The sequence below is a fragment of the Echinops telfairi genome, unplaced genomic scaffold (genome assembly GCF_000313985.2).
Source record: "Echinops telfairi isolate 266 unplaced genomic scaffold, ASM31398v2 ScPeMD7_23;HRSCAF=83, whole genome shotgun sequence".
In the NCBI taxonomy this organism is placed as follows: domain Eukaryota; kingdom Metazoa; phylum Chordata; class Mammalia; order Afrosoricida; family Tenrecidae; genus Echinops; species Echinops telfairi.
Genome location: NW_022103920.1, coordinates 9,046,243 through 9,071,981, shown reverse-complemented (window position 1 = coordinate 9,071,981; position 25,739 = coordinate 9,046,243). Strand labels below are relative to the sequence as shown.

The window sequence follows — 25,739 nt, the reverse complement described above, 5'->3', positions numbered from 1 at the left end:
GGGTAGGACATGGCCTCCTTGCTGAGGTCCAGGCCCTGGGGAGGACCCCTGAGCCCCCTGAAGTTCCCTTCCCTAAGCCTAGAGACCAAGAGGCTTCAGGGTCCAGTAGGGCCCCTGTCTCCCTCCCTCTTGGCTCCAGGCAGGGCTATATCTGCCTGGAAGGGGGAAGGGCAAGGGGGAGCCATGGGAGAGGAGGACAGACATACAGGTGAGGGACATGTCGTTTCCAAGTTCAGATGGGCGATGGGGGCTGTATCCACAGAAATGCATTATTTCTCCCCGTTTTTCATTAAAAATCTACTATAAAAAAGTGCAGCTGGGGGAGAGGCTCTGTGCTAAGGGATGGGGGAAGGAGCAGCAGGGGCCCAAGGGCATCACTGCCGGGCACCGTCGCCCACTGTCTCGAGGCCGTGCTGCTGCAGCTGGGTTCTTCAGGATCTCAATCTGTTGCCTCAAGAGCTCATTGTCCATCTGCAGCTGCTCAGCTTTCCGGAAGGTCTCCTGCATGCTCTCCTTGTCTGGCCGACTCCTGCAGGTCGCCACAGGCCTTCCACGGCCTTTGCTCGCTCCTGCCTTGCTGTTGTCTGCATTACCGTTTGGGATGGTTTTTGAAAGCAGGGCAATCCAGTTGTTGATCTTGTCCCTCCGCCTCCATTCCATCCTGCCCCTGAAGGAGAAAGGCTGCTCAGGGAGAAGGCAGCACGTTTTGTCTTGGGTAAGCTGGTGCACAGTCGTCTCCCGTGTTTCGTTTTGTTGTAAAGAGAGTGGCTATGAGTTGGAACAAACTGGACAGAACCTACCAATAACCATAGCAGGATCTGGAAGGTTGGCAGTTTGAATCTCCCCATCATCCTCTTGAAAGAAAAGCTGGGTGGTTTATTTCTATGAAAATCACAGCCCTCAAAAAACTCGATGGGGCAGTCCTACCCAGTGACCCGTGGAGACCCCACTGAGTAGACCCAAGGACGAGGGGCTGCAGTTTGGTTTTAAAACTCCAGCTACTCAAACCCAACTGCTACCACTTTACCAGAGGGCCTGCTGGAGAGGGGGCACCCAACATGGTGCCAGGGGTACTCCCTTACCAACCTGGTAACCTTCAGAAGGGACACCCAACATGGTGCCAGGGGTACTCCGTTACCAACCTGGTAACCTTCAGAAGGGACACCCAACATGGTGCCAGGGTTACTCCGTACCAACTTGGTGCCCTTCAAGAGGGGAATTCTATCAATGTGACCATTTTCACCCCTGGGCTCAGTCAACATGGGACCTGCCTTGTACGAGACGACAATGCTTGGAGCTTTGTAATTAGACTTCCGTCTGGATGCAGTCTTTGGAGAACTGGTGTTGAGAAAGAGTTGGGAGACTGCAATTGGTGTGAATTCATGATGTCAGAGAAGGGAAACCAAAGGTGTGGAGAGAAAAGGGGTTGAGTGACGCCTGTCATGGTGTGACACCCCTGTGCCTCGCACCAGAGCAAAATGGTTTTTCTTTCCAGCAGATAGGAGAGTTGATTGGCCTGATTCACCGCTGCCGAAGGCTTCTTCGCTCTGTCCAAACAACTGGCTTGGCTTGAGCTCTCCACGAGCGCTTTAAATACAAACATCTTTGCTGAGTTGAGGCAGTTTTTTAATGCTTCTTCCTGTTGGCTGCTACTGGGTCATCAAGTGAGCACTTTAATTTTCTTCAGCCTCTCATTTGATCAGTGCCAGTAGGATAGCACTGAGGTTCGTCTACTCAGTCCTAGAAATAGGCTGCAATCAGAGTCCAGAGGCCCAATCATCTGCTCTTGCGATGGGAAACAATAAAAATAGTGCCTGCCCCTGGCTCTCGCTCCTCCATTACTATTGCATTTTTATAGCTCATCGAGGCTGCTATGAATCATGAGGCCTGTGTCATTTCTGTCACTGAGAAGTCCACGGACCTAAGGCTTAGACCAGTGGAAATGAATTGCTCTCTGGGAGGGCTCCATGCTCACTACCCATAGTTATTATCAGAAAACAACAACAACAACACAACAAACAGTGTCTGTTAAGCTAGTAATTAAGAGTGCAATTGTTTGAAGCAGGGATAACTTGAGAGAAGCAGATCTAATCAAAGGCCAATCCACTGATCATTACTTTCCACGTGAAAGTGTTTTCTTACAAACAAGAGCAACACGGGCCTTCACTTTTCTGATCTCTCCATTAGCAACGCAGCCTTAAGGAGAGAACTGCTTCCCAGAAATGTGCTGTTCTTGTGATCTGCCATCCAACGGCCTTCCCAGTCACAGAGACCGCATGGAACCAAACCCTCCCTGCTCCCAGGCTATCCTCCTGAAGAGCTGGGATCACGCCATTGTGTTCGCTAGGGTTTCATTGGCTCTCCATGGAATTGGATCACTATCGCTTTCTCCCTCGTTTGTCTTATTTTGGAAGCTCCGTTGAAACCTGTTCCCATCAAAGCAACACACAAGCTTCATCAACAGGGGGGTGGCGGTTGCTCATGTGGTACATTGATCAGGACTCAAACCAAGATCTCCTGTATGAAAGGCAAGCATTCTCCTAATGGAATACCAATGCCCTCCACTCAGCTGTTAATTAATATGCTGACTTAAACTTGTATCTTCTTCATACTCAGGACAAGAAACCCCACTTCTATGTTCATTTCCTAAATTTTTCACTTCTGATTCCATTTATCCCTACCTCTTCTGGTCTCCTCTTCCAGAGGACCAAAAATATGAAGTGCCATCACTAGCCCCCAAACTGATTTTCTCCCCTTGCCTCAAAGCTGTCCTTGACCTACCACCCCGAATTCCACGCCACCCTGTGCTGCTCCATCTTGCCTTCCCATGAAAGCACATGCAGCCTTGAGAAGGCTCCCTCAAGAGATTCATTGTTCTGAAACGTCCAGCTTCTCTTGAACAACAGCTTCCATTCTGGAATTTTCTGTCAGCGTCATCACAAGCCTCAATCCCTGTGCAAATTGGATTCACATCTTTTATTCAAAGCAATGAATTAACTAATTTGGAGTTATTAAACCAGCAGCATGCCAACTTTAGGGAACAACACAACAAAATATATTTTTAAAAGAGCCGATGATTCAGATTTCCAACTTCTCCAGACACTGAGCAAGACACAGCCATTGATTCAAGTGCAGCTGTCTAATCAGGTTTAACTCTCTGCAGCTCTCCAAGGACTGCGCCCTTGGCCTTGTCTTCCTCTTCCTCGGGAAGATGTAACAACCTTCAGAGGGCAGGCTCTCTGCACGGTTGCTGCTTTTCCCTCCTCAAATCCATACACTGCTCTCAAGTTGATGCTGACCCATGGGGGCCCCACAGAACAGAGAACTGCCCCATAGGGTTTCGAAGGTGATAATCTGTACTGCAGCCAATTGCCACATCTTCCTCACACAGAGAGGCGGGTGGGTTCAACCCACAGAATTTTTGGTCCCCTGGCAGACATTTGAACTAGCACACCCCTCGTACTCCTCCTTCCCTTCCGTTGTGGTTAGGTACCACCAAGGTCATTCTCATGCATAGTGACCCATGTACAGCCAAACGAAACACTGCCTGCTCTTGCACCAATTACACAATCATTGTTATGTATGAGCACTTTGTTACAACCACTGTGTCAATCCCCCTCGAAGAAGATGGGCCTCGATTTTGCTGAGCCTCTACTTTTGCCATGGTTTAAAAATCAAGAAAGGGGTCTATCACAGTTGTATCCTTTCACCATACATATGCAGTCCCTATTTTGAGCAAATACTCCGAGAAGTATTTCTTCTCTATGAAGAAGAATACATCATGATTGGAAGAGGTTTATTAACAACTGACGCTATGTAAATGACATAATTTTGCTTGCTGAAAGCAAGTAGGACTTGAATCACTTGCTGATAAGACGCAGAGACTGCGACTTTCAGGATGAATTACCGGTAATGTAAAGAAAGCCACTGGACCCACAGACAGCGCATGATAATGAAGAGATTTACGTTGTCAAAGCTTGGGTCCACAATCAATGCTCATGGAAACATCAGTCAAAAAAAAAAACTCAAACAATTTGCCTCAGTCAAATCTACTGGACAGAGGAGGGCATTTTGAGGACTAGAGTGCACTTGACCTAAGCCCTGGCATTTCTGATCCCTTCATATTCTTGAAAAGCTGGACAGTAAATAAAGAAGAGCACAGAAACATGGATGCATGTGAACACTGGTGTTGGTCGAGAATGTTGAAAGTTCCAAGACAGTCAGAAAGAGTACAGCAATATCCTGAGGCATTGTCTCACACACTTTGACATGTTCTGAGAGACCAGTACCGGGAAAAGGACAGCTTAGGAAAGTAGAAGGTCAGCAAAAAAAAAACAGACCCTCGGTGAGATGGGTTGGCAGTGGTTGCAACAATGGACTCAAACTATTGTGTGGTTGGTGCAGGACCCGCCAGTGTTTTGTTCTGCTACATACAGACTCGAAACTAACAAACATCATCTTCTTTGCCAAGCATGAATACTTCTCCATGTATGTCATGTACATATCACAGATTGGAGATCCGTATTCCTCCGATCCTGATTCCTCCTTCTTCTTCACGTAGTCTACCTTCTCAGATTAATTGGTCAACACGCAGATTAAATTTACATGTGAAACAATAGGACCTTGAACTCTGATGCGCATCTTTCCTGGTTTTAAACGATGAAATATCCCTTTATTCTATTCAAATGACCTTGCTTGCTTCAGTTCCAGATTCCTCAGGAACACAAAGAACTGTCTTGGAATTCTTATTCATAACCATAGTCTCTATAATCTGCGATGGCCCGCAGACTCAAATGCCTTTGCATAGTCAGTAAAGCACAGGGAAACACCATTCTGGTATTCTTGACATTCAGCCAAGATCTATCCGACATGAGCAATGATATTCTTTATTCAAAGTTCTCTTTAGAGTCCCGTTTGAAATTCTGGCAGTTCCTGATGATATACTACCGCTGCAGCCATTTTTTCTCTACTAAAATTTTACTTGTGTATTATATTAATAATATTGCTTGATATTTTCCACACTCTGTTGTGTTACCATTTTTTTAATGAACTTGCACATGAATCAAGTCTAGTTGGTTGGTCAAATATCCTAGCATAGACAAGTGGGGGGTTCCAGTATTTTCTCCAATGGTTGAAAGCTCTCAACTAGTTTTCCATCAATTCCAGAAGGCTTATTTACTTATCTCCAATACCTTCCGTGGAGCATGGATCATTTCCTTTGAGACGATTTGTTCATCCTCATATGCACCCTCCTGTAATGTTTGAATTCTTTGAGGCAACGTAATTTTATGTATTTCTTCCATCTTCTTTAGTTGCTTCCTGCATCATTCCACATGTTGCTTACACCACTGCCAGTGAGTTGATTCTGACTCCTAACAATACTACAGGACTCAATAAAACTACACTTTGAATTTCCAAGAGTTTTCCCACCGTTACAGGAGGAGACACCCTCACCTGTCCCCCACAGAACTACTTACTTGTGGGTTCAAATTGCTGACTTTGTGGTTAGCAGCTCAATGATCAATCCATTGTGCCCCAGAGCCCATTGATGCTCACAGAATCACCCATCCTTGTACCTTGAGGCTTGCATTTTTCTTCAGTTCCTTCAGCTTGAGAAAGGCTGAGCACGTCAGTCCCGATTTTGTTTCCGAACTCCAAATATATATTTTACAACCCTTTTTCTTCCCAAGTCATCTTTGAAGTTTTCTGTTGAGGTCTCTTGCTTTAGCATTTCTTCTGTTTATTTTAGCTAGTGTACATTCAAGAGTAAGTTGAAGCACTCTTCTGGCATCTAATGTGATCTTGCTTTTTTTCTTTCTGTCTTCTTATTGACCTGTTGTTTCCTTCGTACATGATGTCCTCAATGGCATCCCACGCTTCTTGTGGCCTTTGGTCATTAGCGTTCAATGCATCAAACCTATTCTTGAGATGGCCTCTCATTTCAGGTGGGCTATAACTCTTGTGGAATTGGTTTCATTTTCTTCTGGCTTAAACTTGAATTTACAGGTACATAATTGAGCATCTGTTTTTGAGAGACAGCTCCTCACCTTGTTCTGACTGATGATACTCCATTATCTCTTTCCCTAGATGTCGCTGATTTGGTCCTTGTGTGGGCCATATGTATAGTCATAGTTCCTGTTGTTGAATAGAGGATGTTTCCAATTAATAAGCTCCTTCTCCTCTAGAGCCCCCATTATTTAGTCAACACCATTGCGTGGCATGTGAACATCATCAGTACGTGAGTTCTGTCAACGACGATGCTCTAGCCCTCTCTCAGATGTTATTTCAATCATTTTTAAAATGGACAGAAGGGTTCCTTCCAGATTAGTTTTGTATCTGTGTTCATTGTCAAGGCTTGGTTTCTTTATTGGCAGAAGGTACCCTGTGTTAAGGCTCCAGGTGATGCCAATGGTTTAAGCCCGGTTCCTAAGGTCGGAAATTTGAATTCACTCAGGGGTGACATCTAACAGGCCACGGCTATTAAAAGCTCTATGCAGCACAGTTCTTTTATGAAACACACAGGCTCACACCATGAGCCAGAATTGACTCAATGGAGACACATGCTTTGTGAACAAATAACTAAAAGGTGCATAGAGATGGTGAGCGAATTAGAGTACCATGTAAATCATTTCTAAGCCTCTTCCCCTAAGTCCTACAACATGTCTGGTGTGCTGGTGTTTGGGAAGTGTTTTTAAAGAAAATCAAGGAAAGCTTGGCTGACATGGAGTGGACTTCCGTCTCCGTGTCACTGAGAATAGTAGGATGGATGACAGACAACTGAAACTGAGCATCTTTGCATCATCCTAAGGGCTTGGAACACCCTCACACTGCAGACACGGGGAGGACGGAAGAATCTTCTTGTCCTTGTGCTGGTCCATGGGGACCAGCTGGGTGTTTGTGCTGCTCTCATTCTTGTCATGGCTCGTGTCCCTTTACCGAGTTAAGTGTGCATTTGGTTGTGTTGTTCTTTTTACATGTTTTTTCTCTTTTATATATAGAAGGGCAACGTGCCCACAATCCAGAGCACAAACCTGAACTGTGCAGCTTGATAAGTAAGGATGTGTCTTGAAGGTGGCGTTCCTCCTCAGATGTATCTGGGCGAGCATTGGCTGCAGGATAAAAGCGCCCCGGACAGGCAGCCTTTTGTAGCAGTTGTCAACCACTTGGAGTCAGGGATCCTGAGTTCAGATGTCAAGTGACTTACAGTTCTATGGTCTTTATTCAACATTTATAAAAACAGAATAAAAATGATTGTCTCAGAGGTCGTTATGAAGGATAATTGTGTTTAATACATGGCATTATTATATTATCATTATCATTTCTACCACCACTATGATATTTCATACCATATAGACTTTCTCATTTTTAGCCTCTTTCAGATAAATAAGGTAGCAAGCAAGGAAGCAAACGAGAGAGAGCTAGATAGACAGACAGACAGATGTACATCGTTGCGGTTGTTTGGTAGGTGCTACTCAGTAAGTTGGGGCTCATATTAGCCACCCTGTTTACAGCAGAATGAAACACTGATCGGGCAGTATCCTCATCATTGTTGCTATGTTCGAGCCCATTGTTTCCGCCATGGAGTCCATCCAGCTCATTGACTACAACATATTCACTGGCTGCCATCGAGTTGAGGCCAACTCATAGCTACCCTATAGGACAGGGTAGAGCTACACCTAGGAGTTTCCAAGACTGTACCTCTTTCTGGGAGTAGCAAGCCCTGTCTTCTCTCAAGGAGTGACTGGTTGGTTTTGAACTGCTGACCTTGTTTTTAGTAATCCAACATGTAACCACTATACCAGCAGGACTTCACTAGGAGGTTCAAAAAGTAAATTGGCATAGAGTTTTCACCTTGTGGGGGTATTGATACATGTAATCCGGGCGTACAAATAAATGTTTCTGTTGAGATCACTAACTTGGTGGAGTCGCGAGGTACAGAGTTTGTTCCAAGTACAACCCAATGAAACACGGCCTGGTCCTGTGCCATCTTCCCACTCCGCCCGGCGTGTGCGTCCATTGTTGCAGCCAGCGTGTCAATCCATCTTGTTGAGCGTCTTCGTCTTTTTTGCTGCCTCTCAACTTTAGAAAGACAAATTTTTTGGGGTGACCACTAACAAAACTGGTTCATTTGTATATATGCAACACATATGAAAATGAATAATACTTGCCTTTATTTGATGTCTCTAATTCATAGGTATTCGTAGCTTGGAAATATTCTGTCACTCATATCCTGCCCACCACTCTGATAGGAAAAGGGGATCATTATTATTCATGTTTGAGAAGAAACCAGTGTTCAGGATCATGGAAATTGAGTGGCCTAGGCAGAGTGGCATAGCTAATAATTAAACAATGGCACCCATAACTTATCCAGGAGAATATTTAAGCCTGGAGCACTCCTCACTGCCATGTATAGAAATCGAGTAGCGAGGAACCAAGGGGCAGGAAAGTTATTTTCTTGAAAGTTTCCATCGATCATCCAGATCTTAGTCTTAAACTAACATTCTACAATACCAGGTGGGTTACTTAGAGGCTGAATCCTGTGAAGGTCATCTTCCTTGTTTAGTCTGCTGCAAGTATATGTCCCTTCACCCACGATGTCACCATTACTGCTTGAATCACACCCTGCGGTGCCACGCCAGAAATGAAAACCTTTACAGAAATGCAAACGCTGGAAGTGGGCCGACGCCGAGGGGAGGGAGACAGTTTCTCTAATCGAAGAGGCACAGCCCTCACGGAGCCTGAACATCACATGGGGGTGAGGAATGCCGTCTCCAAACGCTGGTGCTTGATTCTAAGTGAAGCGGTTTCCATCTCTACACTCAGCACATAGTCAAGCCAGTGTGACAACTCTAGACACTCAGGTCTGTGAATATTATACAAATCTACCTGGGAAGAATCTCGGGCATCTCAAAGTAGCATTTTTCTTAACTAAGCAGCCTTCCACTGTAATTCCTTGTTATGTAGTGTCAAACAATCCCATATAGTCTGAGATAAAGATTCTCCAAAGCAGAAGAGAAACAGGGAAAGAGAATTTCACTGTAAGAAAGATGTTGGTTTCAGTTGCCGGTCATGTACTCACCTCAACAAGTTGTTTAACTTCTTCTCTAGGCCCCTTCGATGTAAAAAGGGGACGATAGAATTAGTTCCGTATAATTTATGGAGTTATTGGTAGTAAGCGTGGTCACATACAAAGGAGTGCTTCAGAGAGCTCGTGGGAAAAAATCCCATTCTCTGTCAATTCTTTTTTTCTACAAACTTTTTAAGGTCCCTCGTGTGACTGAGAGTCCTAAGTTTCTATTTCTTTAAAGCCCACTGCCACTGACGCTAAAGGACAGAGTCACACTGCTCTGCTAGAGTGACGTATGAGGCTGTCATATTTATGGGAACAGATAACCAGGCTTCTTGTTCACAGCACCTCTGGGTGAATTTGAGCCACGCCTACCATTAGGATAGTGGTCAAGTGCTAGCTGTTGGAACTTCCCAAGGACCTTGATTAGCAGATGTTGTTATCATTAACTCCGTCAAAACAAACTTGCTGCCATCGAGCCAATGCTGGCTCACAGCAACCCTCTGTGGGATTCCGAGACTGTAACTGTGTACGGGAGTAGAAAGCCCAGTCTTTCTCCAGAGGAGCTGGTGGTGGTTTTGAACTGCTGACCATGTGGATCGCAGCCCAACATATATCCACTATACCATTAAGTCTCATTTACCTCAAAACAGACCTATGTGACAGTGTAGAACTTGACCTTTGCCCAGGAGCCCTGGTGGTGCAGTGCTTAAGCTCCTGGCTGCTAACCGAAAGTTCAGCAACCATCCAGCCACCAGCCATGCAGTGAACAAAAGTTGTGGCAGTCCCCCCTCCACAAGGGTGGCTTGGCTGCCTTGGGAACTCAATGGAACGGTTCTACTCTGCCCTATGGCAGGGTCACTGAGTTGGAATCGACTCCACAGCTATGGGAAAAGAGTCCCCCAACCCAAGCAAACCTAGGCCCATTGTCATCAAGTCAGTTCTGACGCGATGCTACTCAGAGGAGAATGCCCCTATGGGGTTTGCATGGCTGCAATCTTTATGGAAGTAGACAGCCTCGTTTTCCTCCACTGGAGCAGCTGGTGGGTTCAAACCACTTTAGTTAGCTGGTCAAGCACCTAGCCCACTGCTCTATAGGAGGGCCCCCCTTCTCTTCTTTTAATTATTGTTTAATAGGAAAAGCCATACGCTGGGGAAATGAGATGGAGGAGGGAGGGAATGAATGAATGAATGAATGAATAATGAATGAATGATATGGAAGAGGACCACCGAGTGAGAACCATCAGACCCGCATCCATGGAAAGCTGTACAAGAATCTCGACGATTCCTAGCAACAGGTGAAGACAAGAGGCAGACGGCTGTGGGCAAACCACCTGTTTGCACTTTCGGTTTCTGAAACTACAGAATGTGAGATCCTACTAATTGATTTCAAAAAACTAGTTTTGTGGCGTATGTGTTCATAGTTACATATTATTCTCCAGAGGAAATTACCTAAACCTCCTTTGAAATCAGAGTCACTATTGTCTGGTGTTTTACCACAAGAGAGTGGTGATGAGTAAATTCAAGAAATAAGTTACTGGTTTTCGAGCAAAGTAAATTAAAACTGACATTCCAAGAAAGTGATGTACATACAAGCCAACTGCAAAATTGTCCCTGAATTTACCTAATGAAGAGACAAAATCGCTGCTGACAAGTAATCAGGATTTTGAGCTTACTGTTACCTAAGCTAATAAGGAAAAACTGCAAAAAGGACTGAATTAATGGATTTAGTTTATTCAAATAAAGTACACAAATCCACAATTGCATGAATAATGACGAAGAAAGTATGGCTGAAGAGAACAACCAGGGAAGCAATCCCACTGATGAGGTAAACGGGGTGGAATTAGTAATATGAATGATTTTCTCTGTGTTGGCTCAACAAACATTTTGGAAGCACCAGTCAAGTTTGAGCTGTGAGCTGAATAGTTGAGCAACAAAGACAAAGAAGCCAACAGGGAAGACAGTGGAATGTCAGAGTTAAAATGAGGGTCAGAACACATATTAATAAAATAAAAATAAGGGAGACTTTGCAAGGACTTGTGGGGAGGTTGGCTACACTGTGAAGCATATGATCAACTCGCCTTTCCATGTGAGATGCCAGAAACAGCGAGTGAGCCATAAAAACACAAAGTAAAATTCTATGAGGAGTGATATAGAAGCAGAGATGGAAGAAAACGCAACTTGATCCGGGCTATGGAAGCACTTCATGCCCGGATGTTGCCTAAAGGCCCAACTGGAGGCAGACAGATTTGAGCTGTGGGGAGAGGTGCTTTGAAGAATGTGAAATGAGACAAAGTCAAGAAATATGATGCTGTGTGTGGAGAACATAATGCCATTGCCTTCGATGTGGGACATTTAGGGGAGCCTCGGAGAAGAATTTGGAAAGATGGAAGGGGGCATGAGCATATCAGGGACATGCTCATTTTCAGGGACTGGAAAAACGTACAACCACTGTTGTACAAACAGCTGGGACTAGAAATGCCCTACGGGCCAGCAATCCCTCTGCTGGGTGTCTTTCTTAAAGAAGTGAGAGTCCGAACACAGACAGACAAATGCACACCCAGGTTCGTTGAAACACTGTTTACATTAGAAAGAAGAGGGAAACCCCCTATTCCCATCCATAGAAGAAGGGATAAAGACACTCTGGTACATGTGCATAATGGAATACCAAACATGGCTTTGGAAAAAATTAAAAAGGAGGAAACCCCAGAACACCCCACAGCATGCATGGGCCTGTAGAACATTACACTGAGTGAAATCAGCCAGTCACAAGAGAGAAAATATTATATGAGATCAATGATGCAGGGAGGGAAAAAATAAGAGAAAGATTTTTACACCAAAATAACTGACGTTGGACATTGCCAAGTGAGGAGGGCAGAGGAGGGTCAGTAAAGCAATAGGCTAGACAGTTGGCCGAAGTATATTGACACTGTTCCGGGAAGCACGGGTTTATTTGAAGCAAAAGGTACTTACACATGTCTCACTGATCAGTGGATGGCTGCAGACAAATGCTCTCAGTAATGTGCATGTTACAGTCCAAAAGGGGTGCTTTTGTGCCAGGGTAAAAAATGATTTTAAGAGCACAGTTAATATCAATTTTTTTTAACTCACATGGACATCTTTCCACATCGTAGAAGCTTTTCAGCAAGTTTACAAGAAAACTGCCCCACATAAGTCAGCAGGTTTTAGATGACTAAAGCGTTATAAGGAACTTTGGGACGCCCCAGTAGCGAGCCAAGAGAAGGCAGACCATCGGCCTGAGTGCACAAAGAAACTGTAGCTCATGTCCACAAACGGGTGGGAAAGGATCTTAAAGTGACCGTTGATGTGATGGCTACTGACATGGGATCTCACCAGGTGCGGGAGTCTCCATTTTAAAAGTGAGCACCTTGGCCGCAGCTGGTTCGATGGGTGCCAGTGGTGTTGCTTGGTGATCAGAATGCATCTTTCCATCAGTGTGTTAATCAAGAAGGAAGCTATTGGAGAGGATTTTGTGGAATGAACTACAGCTGGGGATAAGCTTGGATTTACCAATATGACAAAAGAACATTCTCATCAAAGCACAGGCTTTCAAGAGGATGGAGGGGGAAGGTGGTGGGGAGAGGTCAGCTCAGGCTATGGAGACTTGTTTAGGGCAGTCCCTAGAGGTCATCTTGATAAATTCCCTTAAAAGGGCACAGGACTCACATGGGGGCTCGTTATGGAAAAGTTTTAAGAAAATGGAAAGTGTCACCACTGAGAAACAGGCCAGGAAATTTGCGCTGAGGAATCGTCTACCACCCCCACCACCCCCATCCCAATGCACCTACCTGCTCGTTCTTCTGGAATAGTAAGGGCTACCCTATGAGAATGTTGTTGGGAGACTCCATCCACACTACAGCCCTGATCTCGCCCCTGGAGACACCTTTTGGTCCCCAAACTCAGAAGACATTTCAGAAGAACACAATTTGAGACCCTGGAGGACACTCAACTGCCTTTTTGATAGGGTCGAAATCACAGTGCAACAGTCTTCAGGGAAGGGTTCAAGAAATGAAAATCCCACCTTCAGAAGTGTCTAGACCTAAATGGAGGATATATTGAGAAGCAATAGCTTCGCATTTTGATATTTTTGTTTCATAAAAGGTTCTACGATTTGGTAGCAGTATTTTTTCACTGATTCTAGTATGTTTACATTTTGCATAAATCATATTGCCTTCTCTAGCATTCATCTTCTTGCTTTGATGATATAATTTTATGGCTGTAACTTTCCCAGGAAAATCAGGAGACCACGTTGACTAGAGAAACAAATCCAGAGATACTTAGATGTATGTAAGAAAGAGCTTTATATCAAAGAGCAATTGTATATTGAGAAAACATTCCAGCAGAGTCCAGATCAAGTCCTTGAGTCCATTATTAGCCCATATGTCCAATACTAGTCCATAAATTCCTCTTTAGACTCATGCAGCCATGCAATGATGCTGAATGCAGGAAGATCACAAGCCAGTGGGTGGAAAGTCCTGTGGATCCAATGGCAGTGGACACATCTCCAGGGCTCTGGCTGCCATCAGCGTGGCTCCATGTGGTGTCAGAAGGAAGGTGAAGCTGAGAGAGAGTGTGTAGCCCTCCTCCAGAAAGAAAGAGAGGAAGTTCGCAGAATCTTCGTGAGAAGGTCACACCCACAAGGAGGCATCATCAGGCTGTGACTTGGTTGACAGGCTAAACTCCACCACTTCCCTCTATTTATCAAGTTGACATGAAATAGTGTAACTACCACACACAATATCATCAACCAATCTTGTCAGTGATGCTTTTAAATCTTTATCTCTCTTTTGTTTTGCTATGAAACTCCAGAATGACTCTGCTTGAGTATACTTCTTTACACATATGACTACAGCTGAAAAACAAATTCCAGAGACCAGTGTATCTTCACTTTAAATTTGTATAAGTGTAAATTGCTCTCCAAAGAAGTGACCCCAATGCATCTTCCTATCCCTACTCCCCAACAACCTCTCTAACTCTGTGGATGGTGAATGTTTTTCTCTTAGATTTGCCTTTATTTTCAGCCATATGCAGTTGAATATCTTTTGTTCATATCATTAATATTTATTTTTCCTTTGATCTGATGTTTAAGATCTTTCCTCATTTCTCTGCAGCACTCTTTTATATATTAATGCAATTAGTTCATTGTCTCTTACAGCCTTTGCCAATATTGTCCCCGCCCACTAACAATACAGTGTTCCCTGCCCCATGATGAATAGCAGCAAAAATGCCCTTTTGGGGTATGAGCTTTCATCACATCTAACCTGCAGGTCGGTGCCGACTGGATGGCACCTAACAATAACAGCAATATATAGCCTCATAGCTTAGCAAAATGCTGACTCTCAAATACTTGAAATCATCCTACCACCACCATCACCCCCTATTTTTAAAAAAACTTTTCAATTTTTTACTAGGCTAAAACCTTTTATCTTTCTATAGTATTTACATCTATTTTTCCTTGTGGCTTCTTATCTTTTAATTAAAGCCCAGCTCTTCCTATGTTAAGAAGTTTTTTGTTTTGTTTGCAATGTTTGGAGATAATTGGTTTTCGGAAGCAGAAGAAACCATGATGAACATGCTTAGCAAATTATTTTCCACCTGGCGTTCAAAGGCGAAGGACTACCTTGCCTGTGTCTGACATCATTACTTCATAGATAGTGGCATCTGAGATCTCAGATAACTGAGTTCTGAAATGTTGACACAGAATTTCTCAGCAATGCTCACTTTCTACCACTATCTTGTACTCTTCAGTCAGGGGGAGGGAGCTACTTGGACTAGTTTTTCCTTCAGCTGTTATATGTCTTCCTCAAAGTGGCATAGCCTATATGATGGGCTCTTAACTTGCTTTGTCAAATCCCTCATGAAAGGTCACCAGACCTCGGTGTCATTCTCTGAGAAATGAAGGTCCTGCATTGATTTGAACAGAACAGGGCTGGGCAACAGAAAGTGCACTGGCGTTTAATAATTACTTCTCCACAAATTCATCTCTATCATGGGTTCATATATCTTCGATGGGCTAGACCTTAGTCCCAATCATGGCTGAATGCCCAGCCACTACCATGGTGCTTCGTACAGATAGGTACAGATAGATTCGTACAACAGCTGTGTTAGGACCCAGTGAATGACTCAATGGAAGCACAAACTAAAGTTTAAAGACTCAGCCCTAGCACTGAGTTGATTTGTGATTTGGTATTTATGAATCTTTCAAGTTTCAGTGCTCCCATCTGAAAACCACTTATAGCTCCCCTCCTGCCTGTCAGGTCTCTGGGTGGCATAATGGGTTTGCACTCCACAATGAAGCTGAAGGTCAGCAGTTCATACCCGCCCAGCTTCACCACAGAAGAAACTCCTAGAGATCTGCTTCCATACACATCTCAAGAAAGTCCGATGGGGCATGGTCTATGGGTTCACATATGCATCCAAATGGATGACGCAGTAATGATAGGCTTGGTGTCCTAACCGTACCATGTGTTTGGTTTGAAAACTAGTACGATGAGAGCCCGAAGGAGACAGTGACAATCCTATCAACATGTAGGTAATGAGTGAATATTGTTTCGTAGGATAAGGAATGTTTGAGATGATACTGACAAGTGCAAAGAGAACAGAGGAAAACAAGGGCTACTCTTACTGTATTATCTTTGTTATTACCAGTGTTGTTATAAAAAAGACAGTGATGGAGTACAAATCTGTCGCTGACAATAAAAAATCATCCAGTGTTCTAACACTTATGCCTTCTCCCATTATTGTGTCCTCTCACTGGCTAATTAACTTTTATGTCCATTATAGACACCTCTTGGTGCTTTGGAAGCTTTATGATCACTTTTAGCTCATAATCGTTCAGACCCAGGAAGATAGATGAGTGCATGGAAGACAGGTAGCTGGGTGGGTGGATGGATGGATGGATGGATGGATGGATGGATGGATGGATGACAAGTAGATAGGTAGGAAGATGGGTGAGTGGGCGAGTGGATGGATGAATAGGTAGATAGGTAGGTAAGTAAGATAGATAGATGATTGATAGATAGATGATAGATAGATAGATAGATAGATAGATAGATAGATAGATAGATGATAGATAGATGTTGATTTTAGGTGCTAGCTGGTTGATTCTAAGTTATAGAGACAAAATAGAATTGCCCTTTAGGCTTTTCTAGGTTTTAATATTTATCTAACCAGATTACCAGGTCTTTCTCCCATGGACTCATTGGACGAGTTTTACCCTCCAACTTCAGTTAGCAGCCAAGTGGTTAACAATTATGCAGCTAGAAATCCTAGAAAAAGAGCTAGAATGATGATAGATAGATCTCTACATATAGATACCTTCAAAATGTTATCAGATTTGAAAATATTGCTAACCTAAAAGAAGCTTTGGGATCCACCATTCAAAATCTGAGTTTGTGAGGAACTGGGGCAGGCAGGCACACTGAACATGTAGGGGGTGGAAGGAGATGCTCAAGAAATATATTTTAAAAGGAAGAAATCAGATGTCTCGTACAGCAGTGTTTATCCCCCTTGTTAATTTTATTCTATTTTCCTGCAGGTTTGCAGGCTGACTTGACCCCTTGACTACTGATCGGAGAAGTCAAAATGAATAACTCAACAAACTCCTCTAGCAGTGGCCTGGCTCTGACCAGCCCTTATAAGACCTTTGAAGTGGTCTTTATTGTCCTGGTGGCTGGATCCCTCAGCTTGGTGACCATCATTGGGAACATCCTGGTCATGGTCTCCATCAAAGTCAACCGCCACCTGCAAACCGTCAACAACTACTTCTTGTTCAGCTTGGCCTGTGCTGACCTTATCATAGGCGTTTTCTCCATGAACTTGTACACCCTTTACACTGTGATTGGCTACTGGCCTTTGGGGCCTGTGGTATGCGACCTCTGGCTAGCCCTGGACTATGTGGTCAGCAATGCCTCCGTTATGAACCTGCTCATCATCAGCTTCGACAGGTACTTCTGCGTCACCAAGCCTCTGACCTACCCCGTCAAGCGGACCACGAAAATGGCAGGGATGATGATTGCTGCTGCCTGGGTCCTCTCCTTCATCCTGTGGGCCCCAGCCATCCTCTTCTGGCAGTTCATCGTAGGGGTGAGAACTGTGAAGGACGGCGAATGCTACATCCAGTTTTTTTCCAATGCCGCCGTCACCTTTGGCACGGCCATCGCAGCCTTCTACCTGCCAGTGATCATCATGACGGTGCTGTACTGGCACATCTCCCGAGCCAGCAAGAGCAGGATAAAGAAGGACAAGAAAGAGCCCGTGGCCAACCAAGATCCAGTTTCTCCAAGCCTGGTGCAGGGGAGAATAGTGAAGGCAACCAACAACAACACGCCCAATAGTGGCGGTGGCCTGGAGCCTAGCAAAATCCAGAACGGCAAACCTTCTCGAGAGGCTGTGACCGAAAACTGTGTCCAGGGGGAGGAAAAGGAGAGCTCCAATGACTCCACCTCCGTCAGTGCCATCGCCTCGAACATGAGAGATGACGAAATCACGCAGGACGAGAACACCATCTCCACCTCCGCAGGCTACTCCAAAGACGAGAACACAAAGCACGCGTGCACCAAAAGTAGCACCAAGACCCCCAAAAGTGATGCTCATGCCAACGTGGAGCTAGTTGGCTCCACGGGTCCGAATGGGGAGGAAAAGCAGAACATTGTAGCACGCAAGATTGTGAAGATGACCAAGCAGCCGGCCAAAAAGAAGCCTCCTCCTTCTCGGGAAAAGAAAGTGACCAGGACAATCTTGGCCATTCTGTTGGCTTTCATCATCACCTGGGCCCCATACAACGTCATGGTGCTCATCAACACCTTCTGTGCACCCTGCATCCCCAACACGGTGTGGACAATTGGCTACTGGCTCTGTTACATCAACAGCACGATCAACCCCGCCTGCTACGCTCTTTGTAACGCCACCTTCAAGAAGACCTTCAAACACCTTCTCATGTGTCACTACAAGAACATAGGTGCCACCAGGTAAACCCTATTGGAAACGAAGGGAGGTGGCCAATGGGAGCTTGCAAAGAAGGAAAGGGAGACAGCTCCCAAAAGGTGAAACATTTCGGCCGTTGCCCTTCAGTGTTACCACAGAATGGGCCATGAGGGAGCCCAGCAATGACCCTTTATCATGCCTCGGCTCTAGATGGAAACATCTGCACCCGATGAACCTTGTCATTGTAGAAGCAACGAGAGAAGGAAAGAGGCGCTTTGCTATTGTAGATAGAAGGGACAATCTATGCTTTCTCGTATTCTCTTGAAGAAGGGCTTCTGGATCTACAATTTTATCCATCTCTGGCCAGAGGGAAAACGTTTTGTTTTGTTTTGTTTTGTCGCCCGTTTTTATTTGGCGGTGCTTCCGTGTGTCCACCTGAGGATGTAAAGTCACCAGGACAAGCTGCCCGAGAGACTTCAATCATAAAGAGTTAGTGACTAGAGATTGGGGAGGTGACTAAGAAAAAGAAACACTGTGCCCCGCTGGCCTCCTGAGGTTATTTCTACATTATCATTGTCCGTCTTATTCAGAGGATTACAATAGTATAAATGCCCTTTTTTAAAAAAACAAAACCTTTTCCTTTTCTCTCTTTAAAAAGGAAACCAACAAACACGAGATTACAGCATCCTTCCCTATTAATATTATGTTGTGTAAGTCCTTGTTCTACATTATCTATGTGAACATACTGTGGGACTATAGCTGAATCCAGCCCGGCACAGACCTGAAGATAGGCATGTCACACCTGCCACTGTGGTGTCTGCATTCTTTGGGGTACAAAAAACCAATAAGGATTTAGTTCACTTTTGAATCTGTATGTACAGTAGTCTCACCGATCTATTTTTCTCCTAAACTAACCTTTCATTTCCACAGCCTAGTCCACCTAAACCACGAAGATGCTTCAGAAACCAAAGCCATTTGTAAAATTGAAGATTTACCTAATTCAACCCTGGTCAATCTAGTTGGACAAAGTCTACTGAGACCAGATGAATTTTGAGATGGGGGAATTGAGGGTCAGGAGGATGCTCTGTTTCGACCTGAAGCTTCATGACCCTTGCACAAAAGGGTATCTTGTAAAACATGAACTCCTGGTCTTTGACAGCACAAAGAGGGTATGGCATTATTCACTGGGACTCTTAAACCAGATTGCAAACCCAAGTGGTTCTGATGACTTCTGGGGCTATCCGAAGAAGAGAAGACCATTTTGTCAATGCCTTGCAAAGAATGCCACATAATTTATCCAGTCAATGAGCTTGTCAAACTTCACCCGAGGACTCAGTCGAGGGGGTGGAGCTAAGACTCACTTTAAGACAGCGACTGAAACCACGTGTTCCGTATTCCTCAAATTGTCAATTCTCTTTAATATTATTTAGCTTCAAAATTCTCCTATCAATAGAATTATAGTCAGATCTCAGAGACAAATGTTATAGTGGGTAACAAAAGAGGCCATGAGAGCTCAGCAGAATCTAAATGAAGAATGTAGGTGGCTGTACCTGTACCATTCTTCACCATCCCCTGAGGCTGTCAAACAAGGTCTGAAACTATTACCCCAATGTTGGCTTTAGAGACAATCTTGGCAACGTAAAGATTTTGGAATGGCAATCTGAATAAGTAGAGGATTACGTTGACTCACATCAACCATGTCCAGCCCTCATCTTCCTATCTTATCTCTTATCATATTATTTATATTATTCCAACCAAATGTGCTGACGATAGCCCAATCCATCAACAACAGATTTATAAATGCCTTTTTTTTTATATTGCAGACTTTTGCACTTTAGATTAATGGACTCACTCTATCCTTTTCAGTTACACCGATGTGAGTTGCATGAGAAGTTGGTACCATTAGCCCTTAACACGTGATACAATTATTTTGTATGATTTGACTCATTGGTGACAGCTCAACAAATTAGCATTTTTTGTCATTTTAAAATCATAACAGAAACAACAACAACAACAAATTGCCAACACGATCTGTCCTTAACTCACTCTTTGTAGAAATACTTTGTTTAAATCACTTCAGCCTACAGAATTGGTTCAGGTGGATTATTTTATACTACACTGAGTTAAGGGCCATTTTTCCCAATCTTAAATCTGCATTTCGTTTTATCTGGTTTCTGTAAATCAACTCATCGATTCAACATCACGAACAGTGCGGGGTGGTTTGGTTTCTGTAAGCAACACTGCCGTGTGACCTGTTGTACTGTGTGCTCGTTACCTGTCCTAGATTGATGTCGATTCCACTTTGGTTTAGACGAGCCCTTTGGATGTAGGTCCTCTGGATTGGGGCTTTTCTTGTGTTTTCTCTCATCACCCAACTCCCTCAGGGAGCAAATGCCCTTTCACTTGTCATTGCCGCTGCACCCTTTCTGTCCTTCATCTGTTCTTGATCTTCACCCCCAGGAAGGAAAACCATCCAGGGTTCAAGAGAGGAACTAAAGAGAGATTGATACACCATGGGAATGTGGTCAACTGTTATCAGGAAACCAGAAAGGACTGTGAAATAGTAGATGTTTGGAAAGGACTGGGTGCTGTGTAGAAAGATTTTTCATAAACTGTTGCGGGGGCAGCTATGCCAATGGTTCTGAACGAGATACTATCTTGTCCCCCATGGTGGGGGTGAGGGGCATTTTGAAATGTGTGGGGACATTTTGACTTTTCACAACTGGGAAACAGATAGGAGTGTTGGCAACAATCGGTAAATGCAAAGGATGCTGCTAAGGGACCTACAGTGTGCAAGTCTGTACCACCCCACCCCCAGCTATCACTTTATCAGGCTCACTGTCAAAAGCAGTGAGGTTCAGAAACCTTGGTCTGTTTTAAGGGTTTTCTGGAGCTTGCCTCCCCCACATGTGGGGAAATAATCCTTCATCACTATCAGAATACCAATTCAAATAGTGTAATCCTTGGAAAAGGGATTGCTCACCAATTGTGTGTCAGAAACACTATCACTCGTTGAGTCTGGTGGATTTGTAGTTCATAGATTAGGAACACAGCGCACACACATCTGTCTGTCCAAACTGTCCAGACCAGCAGCACGTTACTTCCAATATCTCAACGATCAATTATAATGGCTACAGAATTCATGCCATCGACGTTACAGTGGTTGGCCATTGAAATGCTTCCACAGGATAGATTCAGTTCCTGGGGGAGCTGCGATATTGATATTTCCCTTTCAAACACATTATGAGTCCCTTTCACTAAACGCGAGGAGCAACGTGATTTTTCCCTTTGTTTTCACTGTAAAGGTGAATTTTGTTGTTCTCTCCTCGTAGCAATAATGTAAATATTCCAGAGTGGTGTTACAAGAGGAGGAGATGAGGATCCGGAAAGAGAAAGAAGGGCCCTTCCTTCGATCAGTTCATCATCAGTAAACACATGCCACCTCCTCCATGTCAGGACAACGTCAGCAACATAATGAGTCACACGGGCTGAGCTTTCCCACAGGCTCCTGCACGTGGTCCATTCCCGAAAGCTCTGCTCCTCAAGAGCTGACATCAGGAGAAATGGAGAGTTCAATGTGACAGCAACATGCACTTAAAAACATATCTCCACTTATTTTCTCCTGCTTAGTTCCTTGCTAGTTGCCTCCTGCCCCCCTTCCAAGAGTTTAATGATATTCCTTTCAGCAACCCCAGCACTGACTTTGCAAATAGATTTAGGACCCCTTCACCCCAAGCTGGATGACTCTGTGCAAAGTGTATTTTCAGCATGTATACATCGTACCATGCCTCTGAAACATGCTTCTTGTAAGAGGGTGCACGCCGCAGCATGTCCTGTGTGCCTATCTAGCGTCTCTTCCTGGAATATGCTGTATGCTTACTATACATAGCCTATAAATAAAAGTATTATGATGTACAATAGAAAGACATATTTCTGTATGCAAATAAATATATTATACACAAAACATCTTAAGGCGTCAGGTGTGTCATGTGTTGCTCCAAAGTGACAGGACTCAGCCCAGGGCCCTGAAGTCCATTATGACCCAGGGAGCCCACAGGGGCAGGTAGGAGTCCCCCGGGGGTGGGGGGTGGGGCAGCTCCGAGGCTGTAATGCTTTAGGGCAGCAGCCTGCCACGTCTTTCTCCCGTGGAACAGCCAGTGGCGTTGAACCATAGACTCTTTGGTTCCTGGCTAAGAGCTAACTCACTGTAACACCAGGGTGCCTAAGAAAACAGGCATAGGCTGTGTGTGCCTGATTTAAAAAAACCCATGGTTGTTTATGAAGAAAGACCTCTCAGCACTGCCAATACCCTGCCCATATGTGTGTGTGAGCACAGCTTTATAATCCCGAAGAACGCAGCACCGATTTCCATTCCCGCTTGGAGGAGAGAAGGAAGTCGGTGCCGGCTTCGCCCTGTGTGACGACGCCCAGGCTCCTCTTCTTCCCACTCCCTCCTCCCCGCTGAGACTCTGCCCACAGCTGTGTTGGCCTGCTGATTGCAGGAGGAGGCTGCACTCAACCCGTGCCCATCCAGCCTCACTCTCCTCCAAATTAGCTGATTTCTGTCAAATGAAAAACAATCAGACTGAGAGGAGAAAGGACGACCTTCAGAAACTGGTTTGGGTTTTTTTTTTGGTCTGGAAAATAAGATGGAAACCGTCCATGCTAGGCATTTTACTCCCCACTCTTTTCCATCTAGGCCCAGTGCACCTGCCTATACAGTACATGGAATAATAATAATAATAATAATGTGTATGAATTTCACAAAGAACTAAGAAAATGGACGCTTTCTTTTTTGGTGGGCTGTCTTGTCTCCTGAAACATTCGCTTCCTTCCCTGTTACCCAGTTAACTACCCAACATCTCCCCCTACCCCCCCCCCCCACCCACACACACACACCACCCCCAACACTTTCTTTGGCCCATCAGCAGACTACTATTGTTAGGTTTGTTGCTATTGGGCTTATTAGAATCCCAAACGATGCTTACATTTTAAGAGGAGATGCTTACAATCTGAATTTGCAAAAGATTCCTGTTACCACCTTCACATGCAATGAGAGAGAGATTTTTCCAGTGAATTCTCATCTTTATCAAATTTTATGAAAACTGAAATGGCTGTCCATTTCCAAAAATGGACCTAGTCTGAAGCAATCCAGGGAGGTAGCTGCTGTCCTCCAGCCGTCTCAGTCATTTCTGGGGGAAAGAGGAAGAAAAACGAGGTATGTTTTCATCAGTTCCATTGGTTTCACGTCATTCCAGTGAAGTGCTGTCAGTTCATTTTTGAGACTGTGAATTGGATCCCGTCTCGGGAATGGTCAAATGCTCTTCCCAATGGCATGGTTCACACATACGATCCATTGCCAGGCGTAAGTACGAAGTTCTCAACTCGTGTTCCTCCACTAAGAACGGAAGCAAAGAATCAGAACGTAAGTGGTGGGACCCACTTTTATTGAACAGCTCTGCTTTGGCTTCTAGAACAGGCACCACAGAAAGGAAATGGAAAGAAAGAAGATACCGACTTGCTTTATAAACCCCGGAGCTCATCTGAATCCTCAGTCTCCACCTTTCCCAGAAATGGTTATTGTGAGAGGTTTTGAAATGGGTGTTGTTGGGGATTTGGATGAAGGACTAACAATGAGTCAACTTTTTGATCCCAAGTCCACAACTCTTGAGTCGACTCTGACTCCCAGCAGCCCTGTGGGAGAGAGTACCACTGCCTCCACAGGACCTCCAACCACCAGCCTTTGCCAGACCCAGGCTGCCACGTCCTTGCTTCCACCGAGCAGCTGGGGTGTTTGAGCTGCCAACCTCTGGGTTTACCAGCCAAGCACGTGACCACCGTGCCATCAGGTGGCTTCTTTCAGATTTCAGAAATGCCCATTTGAAATCTCAATATCAGCTGGACTGCTGGTGGTAAGAAATACACAATGACTCACTGAAGGTGATTTTTTTCCACATTGTAAGCGGTTTCGCTCCTGTTCCGGTTTAGGAAGTGTGCCTTCAAGTTATGATGGTGTGTGTACTAGGGTGACCTTATAGTACACTGCACATCAGTGCCTCTCAAGCATTAGCTCTCAGTAGACCCACCTGGAAAACTTATGGAAACACAGATGGGACCCCACCACCAGACACTCTAATTCGCAGTCTGGACTGAAGGCTGCGAATGTATGTACCTGAACAAACCCCCGGGTCTTTCAACACGTGCCCACTTTGAGAACCACTCGTTTGTTTTTGTTTGTGTGTTCTTGTGGTGGTTCCTTACATATTTTATTTTGTTTTCAGTGAAGGTTTGCCCAGAAGTTTAGACTCTCATTCACCAATTTTTGCAAAAGTTACTTAGTGACGCTGGTTGTGGGCTTCACGATGTAAGAACAAGTCTCATCATTTCCATCCCATGGTTCCCTTTCCATTACTCTTGTTTCCCTGCCCTCTTACGCTTGCATCTTCAGTTTAAGTCACTGTTGACCTTTAGAGTGCGTCTGGGTGATCCCCAAAACGCACGCACTGTCACTGTCACTGAGCCCATCCAGATGCAGTGACCCTTTAGGACAGGGTAGACCTCACCGCTGTGAGTCTCTGAGACTGCCGCTCTTCGCTGTTTGAGTAGAAAGCCCTGCCTTTCCCCAGAGAAGCAGCTGATCCTTTCAAAGCGCGCTCGCCTCACAGGGAGCAGCCACCATGCCCCCGGGGGTCCCCCTGATGGAGGCTCATCATGATTTTTAGCCAGTTTGTTATGTGGCTACAAGGGGACCTTCCAGTACTAGTTTTGGTTCAGGATTGGTGTTTTGTTTTGCTTTTTAAGAACTGAGGATTCGTTTCTTCAGGTTTTTCTTATATTCTATCAGTGTCCATGTTTTGTGCCCCTGATTGAACATAAACGGACTTTTCAGGTCAAATGCACCTGTTCCCCAAGCACCGCAGTCATGAACAAGACATCTATTACAGATGTAAAAACTTACCACAGTCCAGAAAGTTTCTCTTAAGAAGTTAGTACTCACTTACAAATGGGCTTCTTATGTGTTCTCTCCTGGGAAACATTTGGTCTCGGCCTTAGTATCAGAGATTTGAATAACCATATTTATAAATTTACTAGAAGAATCCTTCACATGATGAAGTTTAAAGTGAACAAATATAATGGGTGCTTTATTTCTGGGTTGTATTTATAAGGTATAAGGAGGCTTCAAAAAATTGGAAAAACTCCATTATGTCTTAATTCCATTATTCCACATATTTTAAACACATTTTATATGATCCTATATGTCATATATATATATATATATATATTTGCAGATCATGTATGCGAACACATTCTTCTCATCTAAGATTAATTATTTTGTTGCTTAGAAATAACTGTCAAGTATTAGGTGTGTTTGCCTTAAAGAATTAGTGTATCAACCTCTCCTTATCACACAAACACATATAAACCACATATACTCAGGCACCCCCGCACACTTAGTCAGATTCATGCATACACATGTACATACAAATACACACAGATGTCCACATGCATGAGGGTGTGTATACACAAGTCTCACCTGGTCTATTTGAATTATGTCCAGCGGTACAATCTTTCTACGACGTCAAAAGGCATTCAGGATCTTGCTGGAAAAGATACTGAACTCTCACAGATGAGAAATATTCTCACCAACCTCGTTTTCTAAAATTAGTCTTTTATTTGAACAGAATTATCTACTCAATACATAAATATGCTTTAGACACCCCAGCCA

General features: G+C 44.3%; 1 protein-coding gene across 3 annotated transcripts in view; it reads left to right on the top strand.

Annotated features, from left to right (window-relative positions):
* Positions 1–21,980, top strand: part of CHRM2 (cholinergic receptor muscarinic 2) — a 183,482-nt gene extending 161,502 nt beyond the window's left edge. For all 3 annotated transcript variants that reach the window (XM_045288871.1, XM_045288870.1, XM_045288872.1), the window contains exon 2: positions 16,626–21,980. In XM_045288871.1, coding sequence (XP_045144806.1) covers positions 16,673–18,061 — 1,389 coding nt within the window. In that variant the 5' untranslated portion in view covers positions 16,626–16,672 and the 3' untranslated portion in view covers positions 18,062–21,980. The remainder of the gene's footprint in view (positions 1–16,625) is intronic.
* The last annotated feature ends 3,759 nt before the right edge of the window (positions 21,981–25,739 follow it).